At 49.8% G+C, this 27,659-nt stretch overlaps 1 protein-coding gene across 1 annotated transcript in view; it reads left to right on the top strand.

Moving 5' to 3' along the window:
* The window catches only part of Ptprn2 (protein tyrosine phosphatase receptor type N2), a 455,648-nt gene that overhangs the window by 58,452 nt on the left and 369,537 nt on the right, over positions 1 to 27,659 (top strand). The window contains 3 exon segments of the mRNA XM_048337774.1: positions 9,566 to 9,923; positions 23,737 to 23,943; positions 25,349 to 25,389. Coding sequence (XP_048193731.1) covers positions 9,566 to 9,923; positions 23,737 to 23,943; positions 25,349 to 25,389 — 606 coding nt within the window.

Genomic DNA, 27,659 nt, shown 5'->3' with positions numbered 1-27,659 from the left:
TTCTCAATGTTAAAAAAAAGTTCATGAGAATCCAGAAATCATTATTTTCTTTATTGAGTGTTTAAGTGAGAAAGCTTAGTCATCTCCCTAATAAGCAAGGACTGAGTGACACAGAGGAAGGCTGCATTTGGACGCCCCGAGTGACTGGGGCTCTGGCCAGCTCGGGGTTAGGAAGCCTGCTCCAACCCCTCCCACTCTCATGTGAAAATATTTCACCTGGCAACTTAAACTTTACCCACGGATGGTGTCTCAAAGTAGGGTCAATTTCCAATGAATTGTTTATAAATCATATTTTTCTATGTACTTATCGTTAAAAAATCTAGCTCCAACACAGTCAGAGAAATAATATGAATTTATTATCTTTCAGGTTCTCTTACTGATTACTTTGTAACAAAAGCCATAGGGAATAGAATCATAGTGCTTCTCTTAAATCAAAGCTACCAGCTTACCGCTCTGACATACTAATTGAGCCCTTATTGATCGCTGAGTCAAAGTGTGATCATTACTTCTGCATTGTTAGTGAGACGTCCAACTTGGTGTTTTATTGACTAGAATAGCACTGGTTGAGTCCTTTCAGTTACTGTGTAAGACACGGCAGTGCCACATTTTACTCCTTTTAGTTGTAGTAGAGAGTACTACAAGGTCCCTATCTCACTGTGTTGCTAAAATACGTTATTTGGCAATACCATCAATTGATTTATTTTATAAACATTTTAAAAACCATGTTCAACATATAAGAAAGTATGCTGAGTGCTAGGATTTCAAACTTACTGGGTAACAGACAAAAACAAGTAGAAATACAAATGAAAATGGAGCATGTGCAGTAATGGAGGGAAGGCCCAAAGAAAGGACTTGTAAATCAATGGACAGGTGGACCAAGAAGAGTGCCTTAAAAAAAAAATAGAGTGCCTAAGAGGAGGGACATAGGAAAGATGACTAGAAGTTACTTGTTGAAGATGTTAATGGACTCAAAATACAGGGCCTGGAGACCATCCTCTGTCACCTCAACAACATGAACACTGAGCTACTAACAAGCCACAGCGAGCTGGAGAGGCATAGAGAAGCACATCTAGCCAGAGAGGCATGGAGGAGAAGCACAGCCTGCCAGGACTCCAAGCTGTGTGAACTCATCCTGGGGAGAAGAGGTCTGGGATAACCTCTGCAGAGCAGAACAGCAGGAGAGACCTACCAGATAGAAAAAGGAGTTTGATTATCTTTAAGGCACAGTTGTCCCACGTGTAGACTGAGCTGAAGCCAGGCTATTCCGAGTGAGTGGGACAGTTTTCTGTGGTCTGTGGCTATCTCTCTGGAGATCCAATTCTGCAGCATCCCTGGACAAGGCATCAGGTAGTAACCGGTTATCTTACAGAATACAGGAAAAACGGTGGGACCTCAGCAACTCTGAGAAGGGGCCCTTGTCTGTGAGGCTGATAAGTTCCTGTGGTTCAGGAGATTGTAAGCTGACCACCAAGCAAGTTGCAGGGATCCCACATTAAAGCCTGCTGGAGTGAAAGGACTGAGGTCCACCATGACGATTATCCACTGTGTGCTGATGGGGGGCTGAGAGATGAGAGGACTGAGGTCCACCACGCAGATCATCCTCTACATGCTGATGGACGGCTGAGAGATGAGAGGACTGAGGTCCACCACGCAGATCATCCTCTACATGCTGATGGGGGGCTCAGGTGATGAGAGGACTGAGGTCCACCACGCAGATCATCCTCTACATGCTGATGGGGGGGCTCAGGTGATGAGAGGACTGAGGTCCACCATGCAGATCATCCTCTACATGCTGATGGAGTGCTGAGAGATGAGAGGACTGAGGTCCACCACGCAGATCATCCTCTACATGCTGATGGGGGGCTGAGAGATGAGAGGACTGAGGTCCACCACGCAGATCATCCTCTACATGCTGATGGGGGGCTCAGGTGATGAGAGGACTGAGGTCCACCACGCAGATCATCCTCTACATGCTGATGGGGGGCTCAGGTGATGAGAGGACTGAGGTCCACCACGCAGATCATCCTCTACATGCTGATGGGGGGCTGAGAGATGAGAGGACTGAGGTCCACCACACAGATCATCCTCTACATGCTGATGGGGGGCTGAGAGATGAGAGGACTGAGGTCCACCACGCAGATCATCCTCTACATGCTGATGGGGGGCTGAGAGATGAGAGGACTGAGGTCCACCACGCAGATCATCCTCTACATGCTGATGGGGGGCTCAGGTGATGAGAGGACTGAGGTCCACCACGCAGATCATCCTCTACATGCTGATGGGGGGCTCAGGTGATGAGAGGACTGAGGTCCACCACGCAGATCATCCTCTACATGCTGATGGGGGGCTGAGAGATGAGAGGACTGAGGTCCACCACACAGATCATCCTCTACATGCTGATGGGGGGCTGAGAGATGAGAGGACTGAGGTCCACCACGCAGATCATCCTCTACATGCTGATGGGGGGCTCAGGTGATGAGAGGACTGAGGTCCACCACGCAGATCATCCTCTACATGCTGATGGGGGGCTCAGGTGATGAGAGGACTGAGGTCCACCACGCAGATCATCCTCTACATGCTGATGGGGGGCTCAGGTGATGAGAGGACTGAGGTCCACCATGCAGATCATCCTCTACATGCTGATGGGGGGCTGAGAGATGAGAGGACTGAGGTCCACCACGCAGATCATCCTCTACATGCTGATGGGGGGCTCAGGTGATGAGAGGACTGAGGTCCACCACGCAGATCATCCTCTACATGCTGATGGACGGCTGAGAGATGAGAGGACTGAGGTCCACCACGCAGATCATCCTCTACATGCTGATGGAGTGCTGAGAGATGAGAGGACTGAGGTCCACCACGCAGATCATCCTCTACATGCTGATGGACGGCTGAGAGATGAGAGGACTGAGGTCCACCACGCAGATCATCCTCTACATGCTGATGGGGGGCTGAGAGATGAGAGGACTGAGGTCCACCACGCAGATCATCCTCTACATGCTGATGGAGTGCTGAGAGATGAGAGGACTGAGGTCCACCACGCAGATCATCCTCTACATGCTGATGGGGGGCTCAGGTGATGAGAGGACTGAGGTCCACCACGCAGATCATCCTCTACATGCTGATGGACGGCTGAGAGATGAGAGGACTGAGGTCCACCACGCAGATCATCCTCTACATGCTGATGGACGGCTGAGAGATGAGAGGACTGAGGTCCACCACGCAGATCATCCTCTACATGCTGATGGAGTGCTGAGAGATGAGAGGACTGAGGTCCACCACGCAGATCATCCTCTACATGCTGATGGACGGCTGAGAGATGAGAGGACTGAGGTCCACCACGCAGATCATCCTCTACATGCTGATGGGGGGCTGAGAGATGAGAGGACTGAGGTCCACCACGCAGATCATCCTCTACATGCTGATGGAGTGCTGAGAGATGAGAGGACTGAGGTCCACCACGCAGATCATCCTCTACATGCTGATGGGGGGCTCAGGTGATGAGAGGACTGAGGTCCACCACGCAGATCATCCTCTACATGCTGATGGGGGGCTCAGGTGATGAGAGGACTGAGGTCCACCACGCAGATCATCCTCTACATGCTGATGGACGGCTGAGAGATGAGAGGACTGAGGTCCACCACGCAGATCATCCTCTACATGCTGATGGGGGGCTCAGGTGATGAGAGGACTGAGGTCCACCACGCAGATCATCCTCTACATGCTGATGGGGGGCTCAGGTGATGAGAGGACTGAGGTCCACCACGCAGATCATCCTCTACATGCTGATGGGGGGCTCAGGTGATGAGAGGACTGAGGTCCACCACGCAGATCATCCTCTACATGCTGATGGGGGGCTCAGGTGATGAGAGGACTGAGGTCCACCACGCAGATCATCCTCTACATGCTGATGGGGGGCTGAGAGATGAGAGGACTGAGGTCCACCACGCAGATCATCCTCTACATGCTGATGGACGGCTGAGAGATGAGAGGACTGAGGTCCACCACGCAGATCATCCTCTACATGCTGATGGACGGCTGAGAGATGAGAGGACTGAGGTCCACCACACAGATCATCTTCTACATGCTGATGGACGGCTGAGAGATGAGAGGACTGAGGTCCACCACACAGATCATCTTCTACATGCTGATGGAGTGCTATGTTTAAAGGACTAAAAATGATTGATGAGCCCTAACTCGATTGTACCAAAACCAAATGTTTATACAGGCAAGTGTAAAAGGACGAGGGAGCTCTAAGGACAGGAGAGGTGTGAATACTTTATTGGTCTTTGACAAAGCACAATTTAAATCACACTCTAGTTTCACAGTAGAGGCAATTTATGATGATTGAAGATCAGGTTATTAAGATGTCAGAAATATCTTATCTTTTTTGTCTTTTTAGAAAGCCCAAACCAAAGTTGCCAAGTCTCTTTCTCCAGTCTTAGCTGAGCACAAGTTGAACAATTTTCTTTCCTCCAGGCAGACAGAGAAGGAAGCTGCGGCGTGTGCGGCAGGACACCGCTGCCCAGCGCTGCCCCTCACTCACCCTGTGGCATGTCTCCATGCTGCATGGGTGATTGTCACCATGGTCCCAAAGAATTAAAAGTCACCCCAGTGCACACAAGCCCACTGGAATGATCCTCCTCTCATCTGCTGAGTGCCGTGGTGCTACAACGGATGAAAACTCTCAGCCCCAATCCATCCTTCCCCTTTCTCCTTGCAGATGTGAGGCATTAGGAGCTGTGGGTATGGAGGCTGTACTGACAGAGAGCATGGAGAGGGAGAGGCAGGGACAGAGATGGGCAGAACGGAAAGCAGCGTCTCTGTCCAGAGCATCCTTTGCCTTTGGGCCTGCAGACACAACATCATCCACAGAGACCCCCAGTCCTCACCCACTGCGTGTAACTGTCATTTCCTGCAAGATTCCTTCATCCTGTAGTTTTGCAGTCTTGCAGGATTGCTTTCTTTAATTTCTCTCCATTAGTCGTGGAGCTTGGGACTTGAACTCTGGGCCTGGGCTTGTCCCTGAGCTCTTCAGCGCAAGGCTAGCTCTCTACCATTTGAGCCACAGTGACACTTCCAGTTTTCTGGTGGTTAATTGGAGATAAGAGTCTCATAAACTTTCCTGCCTGGGCTGGCTGTGAACGGCGGTCCTCAGATCTCGGCCTCCTAAGTATCTAGGATTACAGGCATGAGCCACTGGCACCCGCTAACCTTGTAGGTTTTATGAACTGTAAGGACCTCCTAAGCATTGGCTTCTCTGAGTGGGAGCTCAGTGTGGCATAGCACACACTACCAGAGATCTTTGGATTTATTTGGGGCCAAACTTTCTATTTCTGTGACAATGCTATCCCAGGGGCACCATTAGACACTGCCTCTGTCATGTGTTGAGACAGAATGACAGAGAGAGAGAGAGAGAGAGAGAGGACACAGAAACAAACATAGAAAAAGAAGACAGAGAGACACAGAGAGTCAGAGACAGGAAAAAGAAGAAAGAGGCAGAGAAACACATAGACAAGATGAAGGGCCCAGAGAAACATAGATAGATAGAGATAGATAGATAGATAGATAGATAGATAGATAGATAGATAGACAGATAGACAGACAGACAGATGGAGAGAAAGACAGACATAGATATATAACTGAGCCACACTAGCAGAGCTACATGGATAAATAGATTCAGAAATAGAATAACACAGACAGACAGACCCTGAGATGGAGACACAGAGAGACACAGAATAAACAAGCCACATTCCACACACTGCACAGCCTAAGCAACTCTACATCAATGAGCAGATGTATAGCAGGTGCCCAGTCCTCTCCCACCCCTTTCCTGAGCTCCCAGTGACCTGCATGGAGGGGCTGTCTCATTAGGAAGCCCTGGGCAGTGTCACTACTGTATGCTTTGTCAGGCAGGCTGTGACAAGTCTGATCAAGGTGCCTGTCAGTGCTGCCTTCGGGCTGTGGGGCAGATGGGAGGAAACATGTGTTATGTGGTCAAAGATATCCTGGTTACAGTTTCTTCATTTCAGTCACAGCTTGGGCACAAGAGAATATCTGGTGAGCATGAGCAGCTGGCACAGACCACTCTTCTTCACAGTCCTGGGCGCTCTGGGTTCTCTAAGCCTTCCTGTCAGTCTGAGTCATAGCTGTGCGACCTGGGGAGTGGTGGGGAGGCCTTGGGTATGCAGCACTGGCGCCTCCGCAGAGAGGGGCCTGAGGCCGCAGGCTGGGGCCTGCCGCTTGTCTGCGGTGTGGCAGCCTGGCAGGGTTTGCTGGAGGGGAGCCGCGCCATTGGCCATCTCACTGCAGGCACCGGTTCCAGAAAGCTGCCTGAATCTGCCCTGCGGAACAGAATCCCTGCCTGTCAAGCCAGCGTTGCTTTTCTGAATCCTCTGTAGTGTGATTCTAATTAGCCATTGATTTATATCACCTAACTCACACGTCGGTGTGTGAGCTGTGTGAGGACAGGGCCATGTCAGAGCTATTCTTCCTCAGAAAATGTCTGCTGGGCTCTGCACGCAGCGGGCGTAGCAGTGTGATGCCGCGGCGGGTGGAGAGGTGGCCCGCAGTGCCAGCTGTGCCCCCCCGGCCCCTGCCCTGCTGTGGCGCACACGGACAGGAAGTTCCACAGGGCACACTGCTGTTGGTGATGGAGACAGTGCCACTGATGTTGGCAATTGTGCCGATACTGAAACTGATGTTGATGCTGCTGTTGGTGAGATGATGCTACTGTTGATGCTGGTGGTGATTCTGGCAGTGACTTCCACTTACTAATTCTTCTCTGGGCCGTGTGCTAAGCCTGGCACCTTCGCCTATGCTCTCAAACACTTTGCAAACACAAGGTGGACCTCACCAAGCTGCCCACACTAAGGTATCTCCTATGGAGTTGAAGCTCCTGGGTGGCAAGAGAGTCCTCATTCATGCTGAAGATGTGAAGTGTCCATGCCTCTGGGTTGCTGGTTTTCATCTTCAGCATTATCTCAGAAAATCCCATGTCATTGAAATGCAGAGACTTCAAACATCTTTACAGAGCCTGTGAAAACAAGTGGTAATTTTAAACTGCAAGCTGGCAGTGTAAAGACAGCACAATGACACAGCCCCCCAGCAGCGTCTTGTGGATTTCCCGAGGACTGCAAGGAAAGCAAGGCCATGAGGAGGAGTGGTGGGGGCCATGGCTTCAGGGCCCAGCACCGTCAGGGAGGGGACCCCATTGCCACAGAGGTGGTTTGGAGCCGCAGGGACATGAAGAAGTTCCTGCCTCAGAGGTGAGATTCTAACTTAGGCACTCCCCATTTGAGACTCGGAGGCATGGAAGAGAAGCCCAGAAGAGAACCCCTTCCTCTTGGGATGGACCCCTGCTCCTGAGGCCACAGTCACTCCCAGGAGGGAACCTTGGTGCCTGCAGCCTTTGCAAAGGATGTGGGTGAAACATGAAATGAACCTTTTCATTAACTCTTGTTGATGCTGCCTGCCAAATGCTCTGGTCTCTTTTTCACCTTAATTTGATTCCGAGCATAAACAAGCCATTTTTTTCCTAGCCTGTTACACAGATGCTATGATTTTGTGATGCTTGTGTTATGCCTGGTCTGTTCTCTGCCTGGAGCTGTCCGGTGTGACTCTAATTAGAGGCCCTGTGTGCAGGAGCTCCAGGTTAGCAGGTTAGGCTATGTCCTGGCAGGGAGGAGGAAGAGCTGCAGGTACATTAATGAAGCTTTCGGGTACAGACCCTAGCCACCAGCACCGTGACCTGAGCAGTCACCTGAGCAGGTGTTGAGAGACAATCTTTCTGAAGGAGGCACAGACTGAACCCTCGACTGACACTTAGGCCCAATTTGTGAGAAACTGCTGGAGGGGCTGTTTGTTGTGGCAGCATTCATTCTCCTGTGCCCTATGTCTATCTCCCATTTTACTTTGATTTTTCTAAAGGAAGAGCAGTTGATTTCAGCTATTCCTCAGAAAAAAAAATGAGACAATCTGGATGATAGTTAAAAATCATATCATTTTAGAAACAAGAATCTCATCAGAGACAATGTCAAAATTCCTTATTTGCCAGGATAAAATCTTAAAAGGTGAAGTGATTTGCTCACGTTCTTCCCTGTCAGCCGCAATGAGACCAATATTACCCATTTCCCAGTCTCCAGCTTTCAGCACAAAATGTATACTCTTCCTTGGGAATAGTTGGCCCGTGAGTATGATGCTTTGAATCTCACTGACTCACGATTGTTGTGGGCCGAGTGCAGGCAAAAAGACCAACAGGCAGTGCACAGCATCCCGCGGTGCCTGGCACATGGCCTCTGCCCTTCTGAGGTCTCACCTGGCAAGCACTGTGCTCACCCATGAAGTTACACGTGTGCCATCATCCGTAGAACACCGAGGTTTCTGACACTGCATAGCCGTGCCGGGGTGGGGCCGATCACTGGGCCTCGTATTGTCTGGGGTGAGGGGAAAAAGTCACCGAGGTTCCATGAATGACCATGTTTGGGCAGTGAAATGATATTTATGTATCGAAAAGACCCTGACAACTGCCCTTTGCAGAATATTTCTGCAAGCAGGTGTGGAAATATTTCAGATAAACAGCAGAGGAGCTGGAGGGAAATCAATCCCTGCAGTCAGAGCACTGGGAGCCTCTGCTGGAGGCTGCGGATGGGGAAATGCAGGGCAGCAGAGCTGAACCCAGCTGCCCGCCCTCCCCCAGTGGGAGGGCACTCCGGCTGCCCTGTCTCTGCAAAGAAGAGTTGCCATGTCCCAGCAAAGGACGCCTGACACGGGCAGTCCTCAGAGAAGTTCAGGCAGCCACAGTGAGGCCCCAGGGGCCTAGGATGGCTGGACAGGAGAGAGGGACGTGAGCAGGGAGGTTGAGGGGACTGCAGTGTGGTGCAAATATGTGGGAAAACAGCTTGCAGTTCTCCAAGAGCTGAATGTTAGGTGCCTCCGTGACTCTATAGCCGGGGCACAGACTTGAGAACGGAAGGCTGTACCCACCCCACTTGTACACAGACATTTGTAGCAGCAGCATTCAGAATAATAAAGAATGAAGACTACCCAAATGTTCGTGAACTGTTAGGTGAAGACCCAAAATGTGATGTCATTACTCTGCTTTAAGTAGGAGAGAAATTTGGACACAAACCTCATGGCTGCTCTTTGACAATATGCTAGGGGAAGTGAGCCAGACGAAAGGTTGTGTTGTGGGTTCTGTTTATAGCAGAGGAGCCCGCGGAGCAGCACGAAGCAGATTTGTGGCCGCCCAAGCAGGGGCTGGTGTGTAGAAGATGTCTGTTGGGGTGGAATCTTCCAGCGGTGATGTGTGCACAGCTCTGTGAGCACGTGTCGACCCCATGGCCTGTGAGCCACGCCTCAGTAGAGCGCACACTTAAGAGCCAGTGCAGTGGTGACTAGGGGGCTTGGATGGCGAGTTAGCAGAGAGAAATGAGCCCTGCTTTCGGTTCACATTTCAGAAAGAACTGGTCCTGTTAGGGCCTGGAGGACCCACCTCACAGCCACTTGGGCATGTGTGGCTGAGGGTGCTTGGTTCTTGTCCTAATCTGTTCTTCTGCCCCTCTAGGGTGAGGACTCCTTCCCTGAGAATGTCCTGACCTATGTGGCACACGCATCGGCATTGACCTACCCGCCGCTGACTCGGGCCAGGTATCCCGAGAGTCTCCCGGTGAGGACTCCCGGCCAGTTCCAGCCAGACAAGCTCAGCCCTGAGGCAGACAATGGTGTGGACAGACAGCACCTGGCCACCGCGCTCAGTGCCTATGCTGCCCAGAAACCCTCAGGATCCTCCAGAGAGGGTGACTCCATACTACAGAACCTCCTGAACCCCTCTAGAGTGCCAAGGCCTCCCTTAGCCCCAGAAGCTGCCAAGAAATGGCCTTCACCTGCTGGGGACCCTGAAGACTCCCCAGGTATGGACACTGGTAAGTGTCTGCTGGCCTCCCTCCCTGTAGGGGCTCCTGGCCTTCCGGAGGGTCTTGCCACCAGCATTGCTCCTGCAGATGTCATGGCAGGAAGTCCTCAGGCCCCCAGGCCCCTTGGTTTGGGGAAGGGTGGTGGCGGCCTTATTTCCAGCGCCTGGGCTGCTGAGCCGCACCTGAGCTGTTCCAGGATGGAGTCTGCCTTGCTCAGCACTCCCTCTTTCCACTCCCCTCCCAAATGTCACTGCTTCACGGCCCATCAGTGAGGGTAGAACATGGGCCTGGAGCACAGCTCAGAGGATGGGCCTGGTCCCAGATTTCATATCTGCCTCAAGTAGGACTGTTGTCATACGTCCCTTCTTGCCTTCTTCTGATGGGCGGGGTGTGGATGTCTGTCCTCAGAGCCACCCACCATGCTGCAGCATGTGGCTAGATTCTGAAGTGACTGGCAGGACATTGGCTGAGAATCACGTGAGCATCAGCTCTCTTGGTTTTCTCTACATAAATCTTAACTGTAGCTGAAAGTCTCATTTTCTCCTCCTTGCTCTGTTCTAGTTAGGTGGCCCTCATTCTTATACTCGTTCAGCCTCTGTAGCCATTTATTGGACCTTAGAGTTACCAAGGAGACCATCACAAATATTGATAAGTGAGGAAGAAGATGGCACACACACGCAAGGTGTGTACGCAGGTGTGCCATCATGTCCGCAGGCTGCAGCATGCAGCTCACCTTTCTTGGCAGAATTTTGCCCCCAAGACCTGTTTCTCCTGTTTGAACCAATGTCTACCCTGAGCACCCTCTTTCTTGGCCCAGTGGCCTTCTGTTGTCCCTTCAGTTCCAGAGCTCTGTCCAGCGGCCTCTCCTGCTGGTGTGACTCCCCTGTGCCTCCCCATCTCAGCTCAGGCTGGGACAGCACCTGCCCTGCTGTGCCTCTCTGCAGAGGAAGCTCAAGGTGTCTCCACTGCCAGCCTTCCCCACCCCCTCAGGCCTGGGTCCCTGTCCCATCCTCTGCTCCTCAGGTCAGCGGCTGCTTTTCTCTGACTCTCCTTCTTGGTCTCCTATCCTGTCTTCAACTGCTAAAATCATCTTGTTTATTGGCAACCTAGTTATCATAAATATGAAGAGGTAACTGTTGCTGCCCCTACAAAGAGTGTTAAGTCCAGCCAGAGAGCAGGGTGCACTCACAAATGGAGGGTGATATGACATCCCATGTTCTTGCTACTCCTGCTGCCTGGGTGAGCCTCTCTGCTCTCACGAACCCCATTCTTCCTCACACCCCTGAGGACTGGACCTGTGAAGACATTCTCTTCACTGCCCACTGATTCTGCCTCTTGGCCATTTTGCTGAACTGCCATGTAGCACTGATTATCTTTTTCTGACAGAACTGGCATTTGAACTCAGGGCCTCATACTTACTAGGCAACCACTCTACCACATGAACCCTGACCCTAGCTCTCCTTGCTGTCAGTATTTCTCAAATAGACTCTTACGTTTTTGCCTGGGATGCCCCAGACCAGTCCTTCCATCTGTGCCTCCCACACAGCTCAGATGGCAGATCTAAGCTCAATACTGGTTATCTTTTCATGTGCACTGTCTTCTTAGCTGCATGCTGTACCTTTTATTTATTTATTTATTTATTTATTTATTTATTTATTTATTTATTTATTTATTTATTTATTGTGTTATCCCAACAATATATTTTATTTTTTATCATTAAAATATTTTATTATTATTACAAAGGTGATGTATAGAGGAGTTACATTACATAAATGGTGTTCCTTTTAAAACATTATGCACAATGATTATGCATAGAATATGTGCAATATTTTGTACACAGAATAATATCATTGTGCAAGGAACCAATTGCATGCCTCATCAGCTTCAGCTCATGCAACTTCCTGGACTTTTGTGACTTCTGTGCTCCTGCTTCCCCCAAAGAAATGTATCTGTCAGTATTTCAATGTTGTACTTAGTGGAAGGTAAGGACTCTTGCATAAACTGAACCATGGTAGCCTTCATGCACATGGAGATGAATATTAGTATCAAGAGAACCTTTCATTTCTCAAATTTCCTAAACTGTCATGCATTTTTTTTATGATTAGTTCTTTTGAAATAGGATCTGTGAGTGGATAGACAGGTTTATTTTTCTTACTTGCGCCCGCCCCCCCCCACCCTCACCAAACCAGGTCATTCATCTGATAGAGTTTTTTATGTTCTGGAGTTTTTCTAGTCGTTTAGTCGGGAGTTTAGTCTAGTCGTCTAGTCTGGAGTTTGCTTAGTCTTTTTTTCTTGTTTCTTTACTCTGTTTCCTGAAGAGGAGGAGATGTCCCAAAGACACGGCCATCCTCTCCAATGCCCAGTTGGACTTAGGAGAGATCTGCATTTTCTGGGAGGTGCTAGCCCAGCCCCATCTCCTCCCAGTCTGCCAGATCTTTTGACTGCCATGGAGGACTCTGGCGGCACTATTCACTTGCTGCTTAGGGAAACCTTTCTGGCCCCCCAGTGAGATGAGCCCCCACTCAGAGTGTGCACTGCAGGCCCTCCCTCTCCTGAGGAGGTCCACGGGACACCTTGTGTGGGAGTGTGAGGAGTGCTGGCCTCCTCAGTGGGACAGGAGCCCGGGGAAGGCAGCCGGCGGTGCCCCGATTCCACTCTGTCCCAGGGCCACCCCAGTAAGCCGGGAGCTCTCTTACAGGGATCAGCCTGAACCAACATGACTCTCCCTAGAAATGATCACTCAGTCCTAAAAGTGATATCATTTTCCATCTTATGGTCCTGCAGATTCTTCTACAAGGTTGAGAGCTTAATGGTTGTACCTGACCAAAAAATTAAGTAGTTTCAGAGAAAGCTGGATCTCTGAAAAAAAGTCACAATCAAAACTCCAGATTTAAACACAATTTATTTTATTTTCTGACCAATTGGTCCAGGGCTTTTGTGATTGCAGTGGACATTTAAAGTCCAAACCTGGCTGTGCATGGCAGGTGAAGTTGTCTGTTAATATTTGACAGGCACAGAGGGGATGGGAAGAACAGATCTGCAGCGAGTTCCATCAGTGTGAAGGCAGAGGCAGTCACGAGAAGCAGGCGTGCCTCCTGAGCACAGAGGCCGGGGGTGCTCCCAGGAGGGGAGGAGTGACCCCTGACAGACAGGCAGTGCTGCAGAGACTCTGGGAGGCAAAGACTATCAGTTGGCTCAGGCAAGAGGAATGTTCAATAAAAAGTGAAAACTCTTAAGTAATCAAAGTTCCAGATCCACTTTCCCCCCCCGGAACCATAGTTTGAATTCAAGGTCATGTGTTTGCTATCAGCTTATTTTCTTGGCTGGAGCTATACCACTTGAACCACACCTCCAGCTTGGGTTTTTGCTGGTTACTTTGGAAATGGAGTCTCACAGACATTACTCTCTTGGTTAGCTTTGTACTATGATCCTCTGGCTCTCAGTTTACTTAGTGACTAGGTTTAGCATCTGGCCCATATCTACTTTTTGAATTCAATCTGTGCTGTTCCTGGGATTTGAACTTGGGGCCTGGCTATTTTTCCTGAGCTTTGTTGCTCAAGGCCAGAATTCTACAACTTGGCTCACAACTCCACTTTTTTGGTGGATAATTGGAGATTAGAATCTCATAGCCTTTTTTGTCTGGGCTGGCTTCAAACCTTGATCCTCAGATCTTGGTCTCCTGAGCAGCTAAGATTATAGGTATGTGCCACTGGCACCAATTTTTAAGTGCACTGTTTAGTGGTATTAAATCCTCCTTTCCTCCCCTCCCCTCCTGCAAAGACAGTAGGCACCTCCCGCCTTCTCCTCCTATGCCCTCCCCTCTCCTCTCCTCTCTTTCCCCTCTCCCTTCCTTCCCCTCTCTCCTCCCCTACCCTCCTCTCTCTTTTCTGCTCTGGGAATGGAACCAAGGGCCTATGCGTGCTAGGCAAGCATTCTTACACTGAGCTACATCCTAGCCGGGAGCATTTATTTGGGGCATCTCTCTTGAACCTCCCTGAGATGCTCCTGTGTCCTGTCCCTGTGTGCAAGCCGCTCACAGCACAGGAGCACCCCGAATCCCAGACTCACTGACCTACTTTAGTAGAGGACAACCAGAGTCAAATGCTGCTGTTCCCTGGAGAAAATAAGCCCACAATGTTGGGATTGTTTCCCTTTGAAAGGAGGTACCTGCTGCCTTTGCGTGTTTGAGGAAATCCATTCATCTCTGAGAGTCTAGTGCTCTGACTACAGTCATATATGTTGGCTTAAAAAGAAAAGAAAAGGAAAAAGAAAACCCAGCCTGAATTGACTGCCTGGTGCCTGGAGGAGAGAATGCCATTAGAACCCACTCCATGAGGATAGACGGCCAAGGTCCTTGTCCTGGGTCCCTGCCTCTTGTGAGCACCTTCTAAGTCAGGAAGAAGACACCTCTGAGAGGACTCGCCCAGGGGAAGCAGCCCTGGTCAGGAGGAAGTGCATGTGTCTTGTGGGTCAGCAGCAGCCATGCTCCCCTGGGGAGGGAAGGCAGGAGAGGGGTTGAAGTCTCCAGGCGACAGGCAGCACATCTCTGGCTGCACTCCAGGCCACGCTCCATCTGTTCACCAGCCCTGGGGGAAGCCCTGCTGGTCACTCAAACCAGGTAGCAGCAGCTGTGTGTGCCTGGGGACCCTGGATGTGCTCTGTTCTGCCTCTCCCAACTCCTGTCTTCCTCCCCACTGGGAGACACGGCCCCTCTGTGCCAGCTGGAGTCACTGTCATCAGGGTTTCTGAAAACCCAGCCAGTTGTGAACTTACTCACGTGGGATTCTCTCCTGAAATGTTGTTGGCAGGTGGGCACACAGCTCTGCTTAACTCTAGTGAGCTCATTCATTGCTCACCTTTGAAGGCTCTATCACTGAAAACCAGCTGTGTGTGTGCTGAGAAGCTCTTTTTGAGAAATGAGTTGAAAGTGCCTGTTTTGGGCGAGAGTGGAGGGGCACCAGAAGGTAGCTTGTTGTAAGTGCTCACTGCCAGAACGTCTATCCCCATCCCCTCCTCCCACCATTGGCCCTAACAAGAAGACCTTTGGGAAGCACGAAGAGTGAGCGAGCTCCCCACTACACAAGACCTTCCACACATGAGGTCACCCTTCCCATTGCTTTTCTACATCCTCCCTCTCCAACCTGAAGCCTGGCTTGGCGCAGCCCCTCACCATGGCAATGTTTCCCTCTAGGAAGCACAAGACACTCGAGGAAGGACCTGGGAGTCCCCACAGGCACATTGACAGGCCTTGGCATGGATCTGGCACCTCGAGGCCCCTGGGTCTTCTGGCAACAGTTGGTTTGGCTCTGATCCCTATACCTAACCTTGGTGGCCTTGCAGACCTGGTTCCTCCCTATCTAGACTGGCACTTCCACAACTTGCTTGACAGCCCTCATCACTGAGGGGGGACTTCTGTGATTGTTGTTCATGCATTACTTCCCCACTAACTGTCTAGAAAGCTTTATATTCTGGCTTGGCAGAATGCTGGGAGTATTTCCTCAAATATCAGATGATATTCTGAGCATGGAAGTTCCTCTTCATATCCATCTCAAATATACTTTAGAAAGCAGTTTGAGTGAGGGAAGGAATATGCTCATTTCCTGACTTACGTTATCTGTAACCGCTCTGTATATCACCTCTATAATAACATTTTTTTAAAAAGGAGTTTAAGGCTGGGAGTGTGGCTCCATGGTAGAAATCTTGTCTCAGATGGACAAGGCCTGGGTCTAGATCCTCAGTACTGAAAAGGTAAAGCAATCAGGCTTTTCCTCACCAATTGAAGTTATCTAAGTAGTGCCTTTCTTCTTGGCCTTGCCATTGCTTATGATAGAGCTGATTAGATGGGTCCACTATGAAATGATGTCCTGGCTAGGAGGACCTGCAGTTTGAGCACTTTCCATTCACCATGAATGACATACTCTTAGCTATGAATCCCAAGCTCTGAAGGTTGGAAGGAGAACACACTCTCCCAGCATTGGTTTGGATGTAGACAAGATGCTGGCATATAACTATGTCTATATCTCTTGGAAGAAACCCAGATGAAAACAAAATGCAAAAAAAATTAGTCTCCTGCTCAGTTTACCTGAGTCCTTTGGGAATAACCAAAGGTTGGACACTAGCAGTGAAATGGATGGTGTGCCCCCCAAACAAGAGGACACAAGCGTTTCTTCATGATGGTGACAGTGATGATGGTGGTGGTGGAGGAAGAGATAAAATTGGTTATGATTTGATGGCAAAGATGGAGCTGGTGAAGATGATGGGGAAAATGGAAAGATGAGTGGCTGTGAATAAACTGAGGACTTCACATTTCTGGGGTGATAAAGGAACTTAAAAGCTGATGTCTGTTGTTCACATCTTTGTTAGAGCAGTTTTGTGGTGGGACTAGTATATGTCATTATTGCCCTCTAAAGCATGTAGCACTTTGTTGGGAGACCCTGTGAAGACCTAATTCCAGCAGGTCGAGCCTGCACAGGTGTGCCGGTAGTCATTGCAGGTTGATCTCTGACTCCAGGCCTTACATATTTGATGTCCTGACATTTCATGTAATTGCACTGCTGGAGCCCACGTGGAGTGTTGAAAGCTACTTAAAATGTCATTATAAGCTGGCAAGATCTCAGAATTATATGGTGCAGTGGAAGGAACAAAAGAACGCTTACTCTGATGCTCATACTGTGTGTCTTCCATGTGTCCAGCCCTGCTGTCCCCCAGGGCCGCCTGGACCTCAAAAGAAGTAATTCTTCCTTTCAGTTCATCATTAAATGACTGACAGTGGGTGACTTTGAGATAACTTGCCGTGCTTGTAAGGTGTCCTGCCTGTGGATCACATGGTGGTGACCTTCCCACTTACCGTATGCTGGCCAGTGACCAACCCCAACCAACCATCATGTCCAAATACGTCAGCTGCCTCTTCACCCCCTGGGTGACACAAAAACACAGAAGATATGAGGGACATTGCTCTCCCAGCTTTCTAATGCAGAGATGCACAGCTCAGCTTTCTCCTAAGCTTGCTAATGCAGATGCACAGGACAGCTCCCTCCTGGCTTGGTATCACAGAAGATGTCCAGGATAGCTCCCTCCTGGCCTGGTATCACAGAAGATGCACAAGACAGCTCCCCCCTGGCTTGCTAATGCAGAAGATGTCCAGGACAGCTCGCCCCTGGCTTGGTACCACAGAAGATGCACAGGACAGCTTCCCCTGGCTTGGTACCACAGAAGATGCACAGGACAGCTCCCCCTGGCTTGCTAATGCAGAAGATGCACAGGACAGCTCCCTCCTGGCTTGGTACCACAGAAGATGCACAGGACAGCTCCCTCCTGGCTTGGTACCACAGAAGATGCACAGGACAGCTCCCTCCTGGCTTGGTATCACAGAAGATGCACAAGACAGTTCCCCCTGGCTTGGTACCACAGAAGATGCACAGGACAGCTTCCCCATGGCTTGCTAATGCAGAAGATGCACAGGACAGCTCCCCCCTGGCTTGGTACCACAGAAGATGCACAGGACAGCTTCCCCATGGCTTGCTAATGCAGAAGATGCACAGGACAGCTCCCCCTGGCTTGTTAATACAGAAGATGCACAGGACAGCTCCCTCCTGGCTTGGTATCACAGAAGATGTCCAGGACAGCTCCCTCCTGGCTTGGTATCACAGAAGATGCCCAAGACAGCTCCCTCCTGGCTTGGTACCACAGAAGATGCACAAGACAGCTCCCCCCTGGCTTGCTAATGCAGAAGATGTGCAGCACAGCTCCCTCCTGATTTGCTATTGATCCCAAGCACATAGCTTCCTTTTCCATTCAGTGGAGCTAAGGTCTTTCCTAGCCTCTGTGAAGGTTTTGTGCATGGGGCCCTCAAACACTGGACTTTCCAGGTGACTTTTACTTCCTGGCCCTGGAGAGCACCTGCATCCTCAGTGGCAGTTCTAGGTTCAGAGGCTGTGCCATCACAGGCCTGGTGTGTGGCAGGGCTAAAGGATCTGGAAGAAGAATGGGTCTGTGACACAGGGGAGCCACCAGCAGCTCTGGGTGTGACTTGTGCATACATTTGAAGGTACTGACTGTCCAAGAGGTGGTGTGCTGTGAAGCGGTAGAGAGGCTGGGCAGCTGGCTGCTGGACTAGTCCATGCGCCACACAAGTATTCTGCTTTAGGAGACCTCTGGGTGAGTGTCTTCTCTGTGATGAAAATTGAATGTAGGGGCTCACCATGGCAACAAGCCAGCCTTGGACCTCTGTGACAGTGCAGCCCTCTGCTGGCTATGGAGGGCCTGGGGCACGGGACCCCTGTGGAGGAACACTTCTGGGCTCCTTGGCTTCCATTGCTGTCCCAGAGCAGGACCCTGGGGTGGGCCATGTGACACGTGTGACACTCCAGAGAGGAAGGGTAATGGAGGTCATCTGGCTTTGGCTGGATGTACCAGAGGCTCTTCCGGAAGGCATCCCGTGCTGGCAGCCATCTGGGACACTTCCCTGGTGTGGCGTTCTTGTCCTACACCACCCCTCCCAACTTCTGTTTTCTCTGAGGCTAAGTGGGAGGGTTGTGGTCATCACTGGACCCCGAGGCTGTGGATGGATGAGATAAGACTCTGCAGCAGTGAGCCCCAGAGAAGCAAAGGATTTTGTGGGAGCAAGTTGTAAGTCAATGAAAATGAGACATTGGTATTTGGCTGTTGTCTGCATTCAGGTTTGGGCCTGAGACCGGTTCTTCTGACTCAAGCTGTCCAAGCTATACAATTTCCAAAATAACAGCCATTGCTGGAAAATATCCATACCTTGTGTGCCAAATTCTGTTTTTCCCTTGAGTCACCTGTGCTATCCATCAGCAGGGTCTTGAGGGTGGTCCCCAGGCTGTGTGAACCCCCAGCCTGTCGCCTGCACAAAAGAGAGACAGCTGAAAGATTTTCTGTGGTTGAGGCCTGCTTTTCATTGGTAAGAAATGGGGAAATAGTTCTCCTACTGGCTGCGACTTTTAAGGCAAGTAAACATGCTATGTCTACTGCTGTGGGAGATAGATAGGCTGTGGTCAGAGCTGGGGGTGCCCTCAGCCTTAGGCTGGTGAAGGGGGCTGTGGTCAGAGTTGGGGGCTTCCCCTAGCCTTAGGCTGATGAAGGGGGGACTGTGGTCAGAGCTGGGGGCTTCCTCCAGCCTTAGGCTGGTGAGAGTGGGCTGTAGTTAGAGATGGGGTCTGCCCCCAGCTCCAGTGTGGTGGAGGAAACAGCATGGTGCAAGTCTCTGCATCGCCTACTTTAGAGCTGGGTCAGGGTGTGGTGACTCAGGTGTGATGTGGCCATTCAGCCAGGTGGTCCTAGCACTTGTCACTTGTTCCCATGGCTGGGCACTCCTGTAGTGCAGTGAAGCACTGGGTGTTGGGAGACAGTAGAAGGGCACCATACAGTTTCCTGCCATGGCCTCTGGTGAAGGAAGGATGAAGCAAGGTCAGCAGACTGCACTGGCCACTTCCATTGGCCTCAGAGCTCTGGTGCTTGGATGACCTCCTTGTCCTCTTACACTGGGGAGATGGGTGTGTAGGGTAGAAAATGGCTCTGAGAGTGAGAGCCCATGGGTTGGGACTCTTTCCTGGATGTTTGCATGTAAATGTGTCCTGCAGCAGGTGTCTGTAGTCTAGGAATTGGTGTTGCTGAGGGAACCTTCCTTCAGGACCAGGCTGATGCTATCAACATCAGAAGCCAAGGCCAGGGTGGTAAAGGAGAATGGCACCCTTGCTTCCAGCATCTCTGCAGCCTTGCTACTCACCTGGCAAGGGCCTCAGCCTCCCACCCAGCACAGAGGTGGGTGTGTAATCCTACACTGTGATCCCCCAGGGTCAGACTGAAGTCCAGGGACGCAGTTTCCAGGCACCTGCTCCGGGACACTGACTTTTGAACCAGCCCCATGGCCCCAGGAAGCGCCTTGTAGAGCTGACAGGAGGAGCTGCAGCCCATGGCACCAAATGCGTAAGCGAGCATTTCTCGGTGCTCCCCTGACAACGTGGCTTCCCCAGAAGAAGGAGCTGTCCCTACTTCTTCACAATGGACCTGGCTCCAAGGGTTCTAAGTGCTCGGCTGTGGAGATCCAGAGTCCAAATGGCCTGGAAGGCTGAGTCCTGGCTGCTGTCTGCTGGGAACAAAGCAGACATGCCATCCTGTTGCACCAACACCCGTCGGAGGTGGAGATACGTTGCTGAGAGGATGGAGACGGAAGGGAGTGGCGGCTCCCACATGCCTCCCTGGTCTCTGGGGCCAGCGGTTGAGATCTGATTGCACCTGTGAGGTGGAGCAGAGCGGTTAGGAGAGGGGCTGATGGTGGATGGCATTCTCCTGTTACACTTGGCTCCCAGCACGATGAGTGCGTTCTCTGCAGTATGTACTCAGCATGAAGACTCATTCCATGTGGGGGGATCCATGTGGTGGTGGGAGGAAAAGGAAAAAAACCTGTCAGCATCAACTTCAGGTGTGAGCTCCAGGGCTGAAAGAAAAAAGTCTGGAGACCTCCAGAAGCCCATGTCTATGCATGTGCAGGGAGCAGGAAGTGACTCCCACCCCTCTAGTTCACAGGGTCTCTGTGGGTGCCACACAGGCCCAGAGAGTGCCGTGCTATGACCTGCCTGGCCGGCGCTCGCTAAAGTCCTGATGACCATTTCTCCTACAAGCCTTGTGTCAAGCATATGTGCTACAGCGGCCGTCTTGAGCACAAAAAGGGCAAGTGAGAGCACGAGGCCCTGAATTCAAGCCCCAGTACCAGCGGAGAAGGAGGGAGAGAGGGGGGAGGGAGGGAGGGAGAGGGACAAGGAGAGAGAGGGAGGGAGGAAGGGAGATAGAGAGTTTTTAGCATTTAGCACTTAGAATTTAGCACTTAGTACACAAGCACACCACGTAAGCAAAAGGCCAGATTTCCTTTCAGAGGAGAAAAATAGGACCCCATCAAAGTTACTTAGAATGTGTTCTTTTATCATTGTTGTTGAGGTGATCTTATACATACTGAGGATGCACAGGGATGAGTTCTTTTTTATATATAGATCTCCAGAGATTAATTCTTTTTTATTGTAAAGGTGATATACAGGGTTACGGTTACATAGGTCAGGTAATGAATACATTTCTTTGTCAATAGTGTCATCTCTTTCCTGTTTTTCTCTCAGGTTTTCCCCTCCTGGCCCTCCCTCCACAAGTTGTATAGTTCATTTTTTACATAGTATCTAATGAGTATCTCTGCTGAATTAGTTCACCCTTTGTCCCATTTCTGTGCTTCCCCTTATCCTCCCCGAAACAGATAAACTTACATACAAGACAAAAAGTACAGAAATTAAAAAATCAGTGACAAAAGGGAAGAAAAACAAACATATGAAAACCACAAAAGGTAAAATAAAATCCTCTTGTTTCCATTTCTTGGAGTTCATTTCAATAAGCATCATTTTATATGGTCATATGCATACAGCTATTGAGCCTTTGTGATCCTATTGTAAGAATATCCTCCTTCAGTCTCACTATATGAATGTGTACAGTGCCATTTTATTAATCATGTCCAAGTGTAATTATTTGTCTTTTACTATCCATTGGATTAACTTGTAGATTTATATACATATTCTAGTTTCCACAAATGAAGGAAACCATGCAGCCCGTTTCTTTGGGTCTGGCCCTTTTGCTTAATATAATTTTTTTGTCTTTTCATTATCATATGGATGGGGAAAGGACATTTTTTAAATAATCAAATTTTCTGGTATCTATCTTCAGATCTGCTCCCCCTTTCTTCCTGCATCTAGTCTTCAGTTAGGTCTGTCAGTGGTGTTTTTACTGTCAACAATGCACTCTGATCTGAAGTGTTTTCATCTGAGTTGCTGAAGTCAGTGGCTCAGTCCCTAATACCTGTATGTCAGACAGGCTCTGTGCTTCCTAAGCCTTAGTCTTTATCTTGGTTTGGGTCATATTTCAGCTTTTTCCCAAGTCTGACAGTTACTCTTTTGGGGATGCTGTGTGTGTAAGGACTAGATCATGCCACTTTCTGTTAGAGACTTTTTCTACCATCAGCTAAATTGCCAGCCCATTCTTTGATCCTCACAGGCTACATTTCATGTGATTGTTAACCGTTTTGGTAGCTCTTCCTCTGAGATCTGGCTTTGTGGGTCTTTATCAACACTAGCATGGCTCTGCCAGCCCTGCCAGCGGCGGTGAGGATTTGTGTCACCCTTCCACGTGTGCCCACTGTCTCTGCTCTGCCATATCAGGTGGTCATTGCTGGGTGCCTGCCTACAACAGACTTTTGCACAGACCCTCACTTCCAGTCACCTCACAGCTCCCTCTCACCCCTGACCTCTTGGCTAGGGGGACTGTCTTGCCCTTGGCCTCACATCATGGTCTAGAAGTTGCCCAGACACAAAGCCATCTGCTGTGAAGTAACCCACCAGGAAGGACCACAAGGACACAGAGTGTAACCAAAAGAAAGTCTTTATTAACTGGATAACGACTACACTGGGCTATCAGGTACCCAAGTGCAGTGCTAAACCTATTCTCAGGCCTCCTTTTAAGCAAAAACCCACATCCTCGTTTGCTCAGGGGTGGAAAGTCCCTAATTGTTCTTTCTTGCAGGTGCAAGCCAAGTGGAAAGTTATAGAAGCCAAATACGGCATTGAGCAAGGGCAGCACAACCTTTACTTAGGAACATAAACACAGCAGTAGGTACATACATTTTAAAATGTCAAACCCTAAGAAACTAGTCTCATGCATGAGGGTGCTTTTGCTTCTAAAATGGACTCATAAAAGTAAAATGGAGTCACAGAAGCTAAGAGTAAACTCTAGGTTGGTGAGGTTTGGTGAGCTCGATCACACATCTAGATACAGGGTCACCTTGGCTCTCCCTTGGTTGGTCTCAGCTGCTAGTGGCGTTGGATATGAAAGCAGCAGCTGCATCCATCTGTCCTGTACAATGTCATGATAGATGGAGACTGTGTTCCTGCATTAAAGGAAAGATAGGCTGAAGTCACATGAGAACAGAACGATGTAGACTCCTTCCCACATGTCCCAAAGGCCCTGGTCCAGCTCAGAACCAACAAACATGTAACGCTTGCCCATCCTAAACCACGGAGGGGTGCTTGCTCTAAGGAGGACATGTCCTCCCACATGGCCAGAACCAAGAAGAAGATCCCTTGCCACAGGCCGTGATAGTTCCTTAGTATGTCAGCTGCATATCTCAGTTGACAAGCTGGCTCTGTAAGGGAGCCACTATTACATGACATGTCTCCAGAGCTCCATGTCCCCTAAGAGAAGAGTACTCTCACAGGACACACCTCTGGAGCTCCGTGTCCTCTTAGAGATGAACTTGCATACACCCCATGTGGTTGGGCCCTATGTGTGCACAGGACATACAGGACATGCTGACAGAGGACCTATGGGAGGCTTGTATCCGTGAGTTGTAGGAAAGCAATGGCTGTCCCCTCTGGCAGAGCTCCAGCCAGGGTACTGCTCTCCCTCTAGGCCTATAATAATCTCTGTTCAGGGAGAGAGGGATGCAGCTTTTTGTCACTGTCCACCTCTTGCAGACTCACTGACACGGCTTAACTTCCTCACCTTTGGGGGAATCGTCACAGTCGTGGTGGTGGTGCTGGTTGCAGGGCCGGTCCAGCCTCGTCTGTGCGTTGTCTGTTTCTTGCTAAACATGTAAGGCCACTGAGCTGTAGTAGTGGCCAGAGGGCCATGTAGGACTCCAAATCCAACCTAGCAGATATTTGTTGGACCTCTACACGTGCTGTTATTGGTTGGTAGTTTTTTGGAAAGACTGGGTGCCTTTGTGCCATGAGAATGCATCAACCCTCAACTTAAGTTTTTCCTGGGTCCCTAGATGCTATCCTCCGAAGCCTTCTGAAAGACCTGTGGAAGCACCAGGCAAAGGTGGAGCGCCAGGGGCTGCTGCAGCTCGATGAGGCGGCAGACACGATGGCCGGTGCTGCACACGGCGTGCGTCCCGGGGAAGGCCAGGCCAGTCTGAGGAGAGGGGCTGAGGGACGGCCAGCAGGACAGGCAGACGGTTTGGAGACAGCTTTCCAAGGTGACCCTGGCGTCTTAGGCCTCTGCATTCGAGTGAGGGGAGAGATGCCTCTTAGCAGTCATAATGCATTCCTTCTACTGTATTAATGATTTTTATCTGTTTGAACTTTTGCCTCTAAAAGCTTTCTTAACAGACTAAGCCTACTGGAGCAATTATGTTGAATAGCAAATTGCTCTCTGTGAGGAGGTTTAATTCTTTCGTGCTGTGGTTCAGAATTAGGAAAAACTGAGAGTAATAGGAAGTGTTTTTATTTGGATCCTATGAGTACGTATTGTCAAATATTTGAGTAATAAAGTGAAGGGTTCATTTGGCTAGTCCTTCACTCTGCGGCTGCGGGGAGGCGGCAGGTACACTCAGCCCTCACCCTCACAGGCGGCCGGGGCCCCTGGAGGCTGTCCAGGCACACGAAGCCATGCCAAAATCCAGCTGGGAGTTGTGCCTCTCTCTCCTCTGGGGACTGGACAGTTTTGCTAGAGGTAGGGCGCCTGGTGTGCCTCGTTCAGATGCAGAAGACAGTGGCATCTGCCCCAGCAAGGCACCGCAAGGAGGCCTGGGCTGTGGCTCAGAGGCAGAGCACTTGCCAAATGTGCACAAGACCCTGGTCTCCCTCCCCAGCAACACACACACACACACACTCGCACACACTCGCACATGCACATGCACATGCACACACACATGAGCTCCCTTCCCGGCAACATGCGCACACACACGGGCTCCCTCCCCAGCAATACACACATGCACACACACGTGCACAGGCACACCCATGTGGGCTCCCTCCCCAGCAATGCACACACATGCACACACCTGTGGACTCCCTTCACAGCAACGCATACATGCACACACACACGTGCACACGTGCGTGCGTGCACATGTGGCTGAGGGACTCACTCAAGTGATAGAGTGCCTGGCTAGCAATACACCAAAAATTTTGCTTGGGAAGGAAGTTCCTGAATCACAAGGAGCCCCGTGCACAGGAAAGTCCCCTGTGTGTGAGGAATGTGCTGTGAATCACACACCCTCAGCACTGGGGAGAGGAGGTTGTCCATCGGTGTCAGGGCTGTGTCAGCGGTGCTGCAGCTGACTGAACTGAGAGTGGCTAAGAAGCTCCTCTGGTGTGCTGGCGCCTGTTCCCCGCAGCAGGGTGCGGCCGGCTGTTAGTGCTCGGGCGATCACTGGCGATCCGCAGATTCACACGGCTGGGAAGTGCAGGCCTGCCGGACAGCGCCTTGCGATTTGGGTGCTCCACTCTCCTCCGGATGCTGTGAGACACCTCAAGCTAGTGGCGATGGGGCCAGCACTGCCACACCTCCTCTCCTGTACGGAGGGAGCCGCAGTCATCTTGTTACACGTGGTGACACCTCGTGACGATGCCCTGTGGGCTTGGGTAACACTCTGTCTCTTACAGGTCACAGAGAACAAGAGGAGAGTGACCCCATGGGCCAGGAGGTAAGATGATCGTTCCTAGGTACTGGATCCATGTTAAACCTAGAGTGATACTGTAATTTTTTGGCTCAGAATATTTATGAAATACAAAGGCTTATTTCCTCCCCCTCCAAAGTATGGAAAATTACTCTCATAATCCCCAAACTGAGGAAAATGTGAAGAACACATAAAACATTCCATATACCTAGATAGATAATGGTATCTATTTTTAGATGATAAATTAATACTTATCATTAGAGAAACATGAAAAATATGATTAATGCAAAAAGATAACTAATACTCTTAGAACGTTCCCACCTGGAGAGTAATAATAGTCCGTACCCGTTTCACAGACCTGACACTTCCTGCATCTGCAGCTCTCTTGGCTCACACTGGACCTGCCCAGGCTGTGCAGGTGCCCAGGCAGCAGGGACTGAAACTTGAATGTGTGGGAGCCAGCAGCAGCTGCCGGATGGGCACTCCCTCACCGCAGGCGGGTTTGTTCATGGAGAGATAGGGCTTAGCACACACTGTGTCCTCTCACTGTGTATCAGCATTTCCTTCTATGCAAAGTTCATTAGTATTTCCTGTGTAAGAACCCGTGGTTGTTCATGCCAGTAGTAAGAATGTGGAACATCAATTTCTAAGTGGTGGTGATAACGGGATGTGGTTCTTTGAAACTTTTATTGACTGGGCAAGAATCATGGTGATTAATTTTTTTTTTCTGTGCCAGTCCTGGGGCTTGGACTCAGGGCCTGAGCACTGTCCCTGGCTTCTTTTTGCTCAAGGCTAGCACTCTGCCACTTGAGCCACAGCGCCACTTCTGGCTTTTTCTATATATGTGGTGCTAAGGAATTGAACCCAGGGCTTCATGTATTCAAGGCAAGCACTCTATGCCATATTCCCAGACTGCGATTAATTTTTTGTCAGATTGTCGTAATCGTTTATGGTTCAGTGGTTACTATAATCATAAGAAAACATCAATGGTTTTAAACCCCAGAAATGAGGGGCATTCCACCTAAGTAGTAGAAGAGAAGTAGGGTCAAGAGACAGCTTCTAAACTTAGGAGTAGGTCAGGAAACTGCTTCCAGCTGTAGGAGTGGAACAGGTGGCATTTGCTGAAGGCAGCCTGGCCTCTGGTTGTCCTTCAGTGGAGGCACCAGAATTCTTGGTCTGTTTCTGTTACTTGGGTACATTTTCAAGTGATTCTTTTTTGCCAGTCCTGGGGCTTGAACTCAGGGCCTGGGCACTGTCCCTGAGCCTCTTTGTACTCAAGGCCTTATCACTTGAGCCAAAATGGTACTTCCTCAAGCAATTTTTTTTCAAACTCTATCCAATAGCTCCTTCTCTTTCCTCTTCATAGGGGACACCATCTGAGAGACCCTTATCTCTCCTCCCTCAAAAGCCATAGGGAATTGTCCATCCCTAGTGGATAACCTAAATACAGTGTACTGCCTTTAGTCAGAATTTGAGGAAAGTCCACATCAAACTATTTAAATATTCAAAATATAAGAGGAAATGAGTAAGTTTTAATAAAAAAGAGAACACTTTCCTCTATAATCCTTTCTTATTAAATGAACACACTTTGAAAAAGTGTAAGAGAAAATCCGGTTCCCATTTCTGTCTAATGGAATATCAGAGATTTAATGGCACAGATATGCCACTGAAATGGCATGGGACCTTGCCACCACATGTATGAGCAGACAGCACACGTATGAGCAGGAAGCACATGTATAAGGAGCACCATGCGTAAGAAGAGGCAGCGCATGTATCAGCAGGCACCACACGCATGGGGAGGTACCACACGTATGAAGAGGTGGTGTCTTTACATCACTTAGGCCTGAGCTCCAGTTTGGGGTCTGCTGGTCACTACTGTTACGATCTTGTACAAATTATTTAACATCTAATCTCAATAAGACCCAGAATCTATAAGCTGGAGGTCAGAGTAGCACTTTGTTCATGAGACTGGGGTACTGATTAAGTGAGATAGTTGGCACAAAGGGTGGAGTTTCAGATGCATACTCAGTATTCAGCACTGTCATTATAACACCCTTCAGATGGTTCTGGGGTGGTGGGCCTGAAGAACCTGATATCCAGGAGGTGAAGTCTAGCTGTGTGAGTGCTGCCCATCTGAGGACCACCGGGTGCCTTGGTAATATTAGAATACAAACATCAGACATGAGCACTCTGGATTAGTCTTCGCCTCAGTTTCCCCATCTGTGAAATGGTGTTAGTGATGGCTCCTAGGGTTTTCATAAAGATGGAGTTCCTACATATCAAATATATATGTATAT

This window comes from Perognathus longimembris, chromosome 2, assembly GCF_023159225.1.
Source record: "Perognathus longimembris pacificus isolate PPM17 chromosome 2, ASM2315922v1, whole genome shotgun sequence".
Classification (NCBI taxonomy): Eukaryota; Metazoa; Chordata; class Mammalia; order Rodentia; family Heteromyidae; genus Perognathus; species Perognathus longimembris.
The sequence above is the reverse complement of the archived record's forward strand: the minus strand, read 5'-3'. Positions and strand labels throughout refer to the sequence as shown.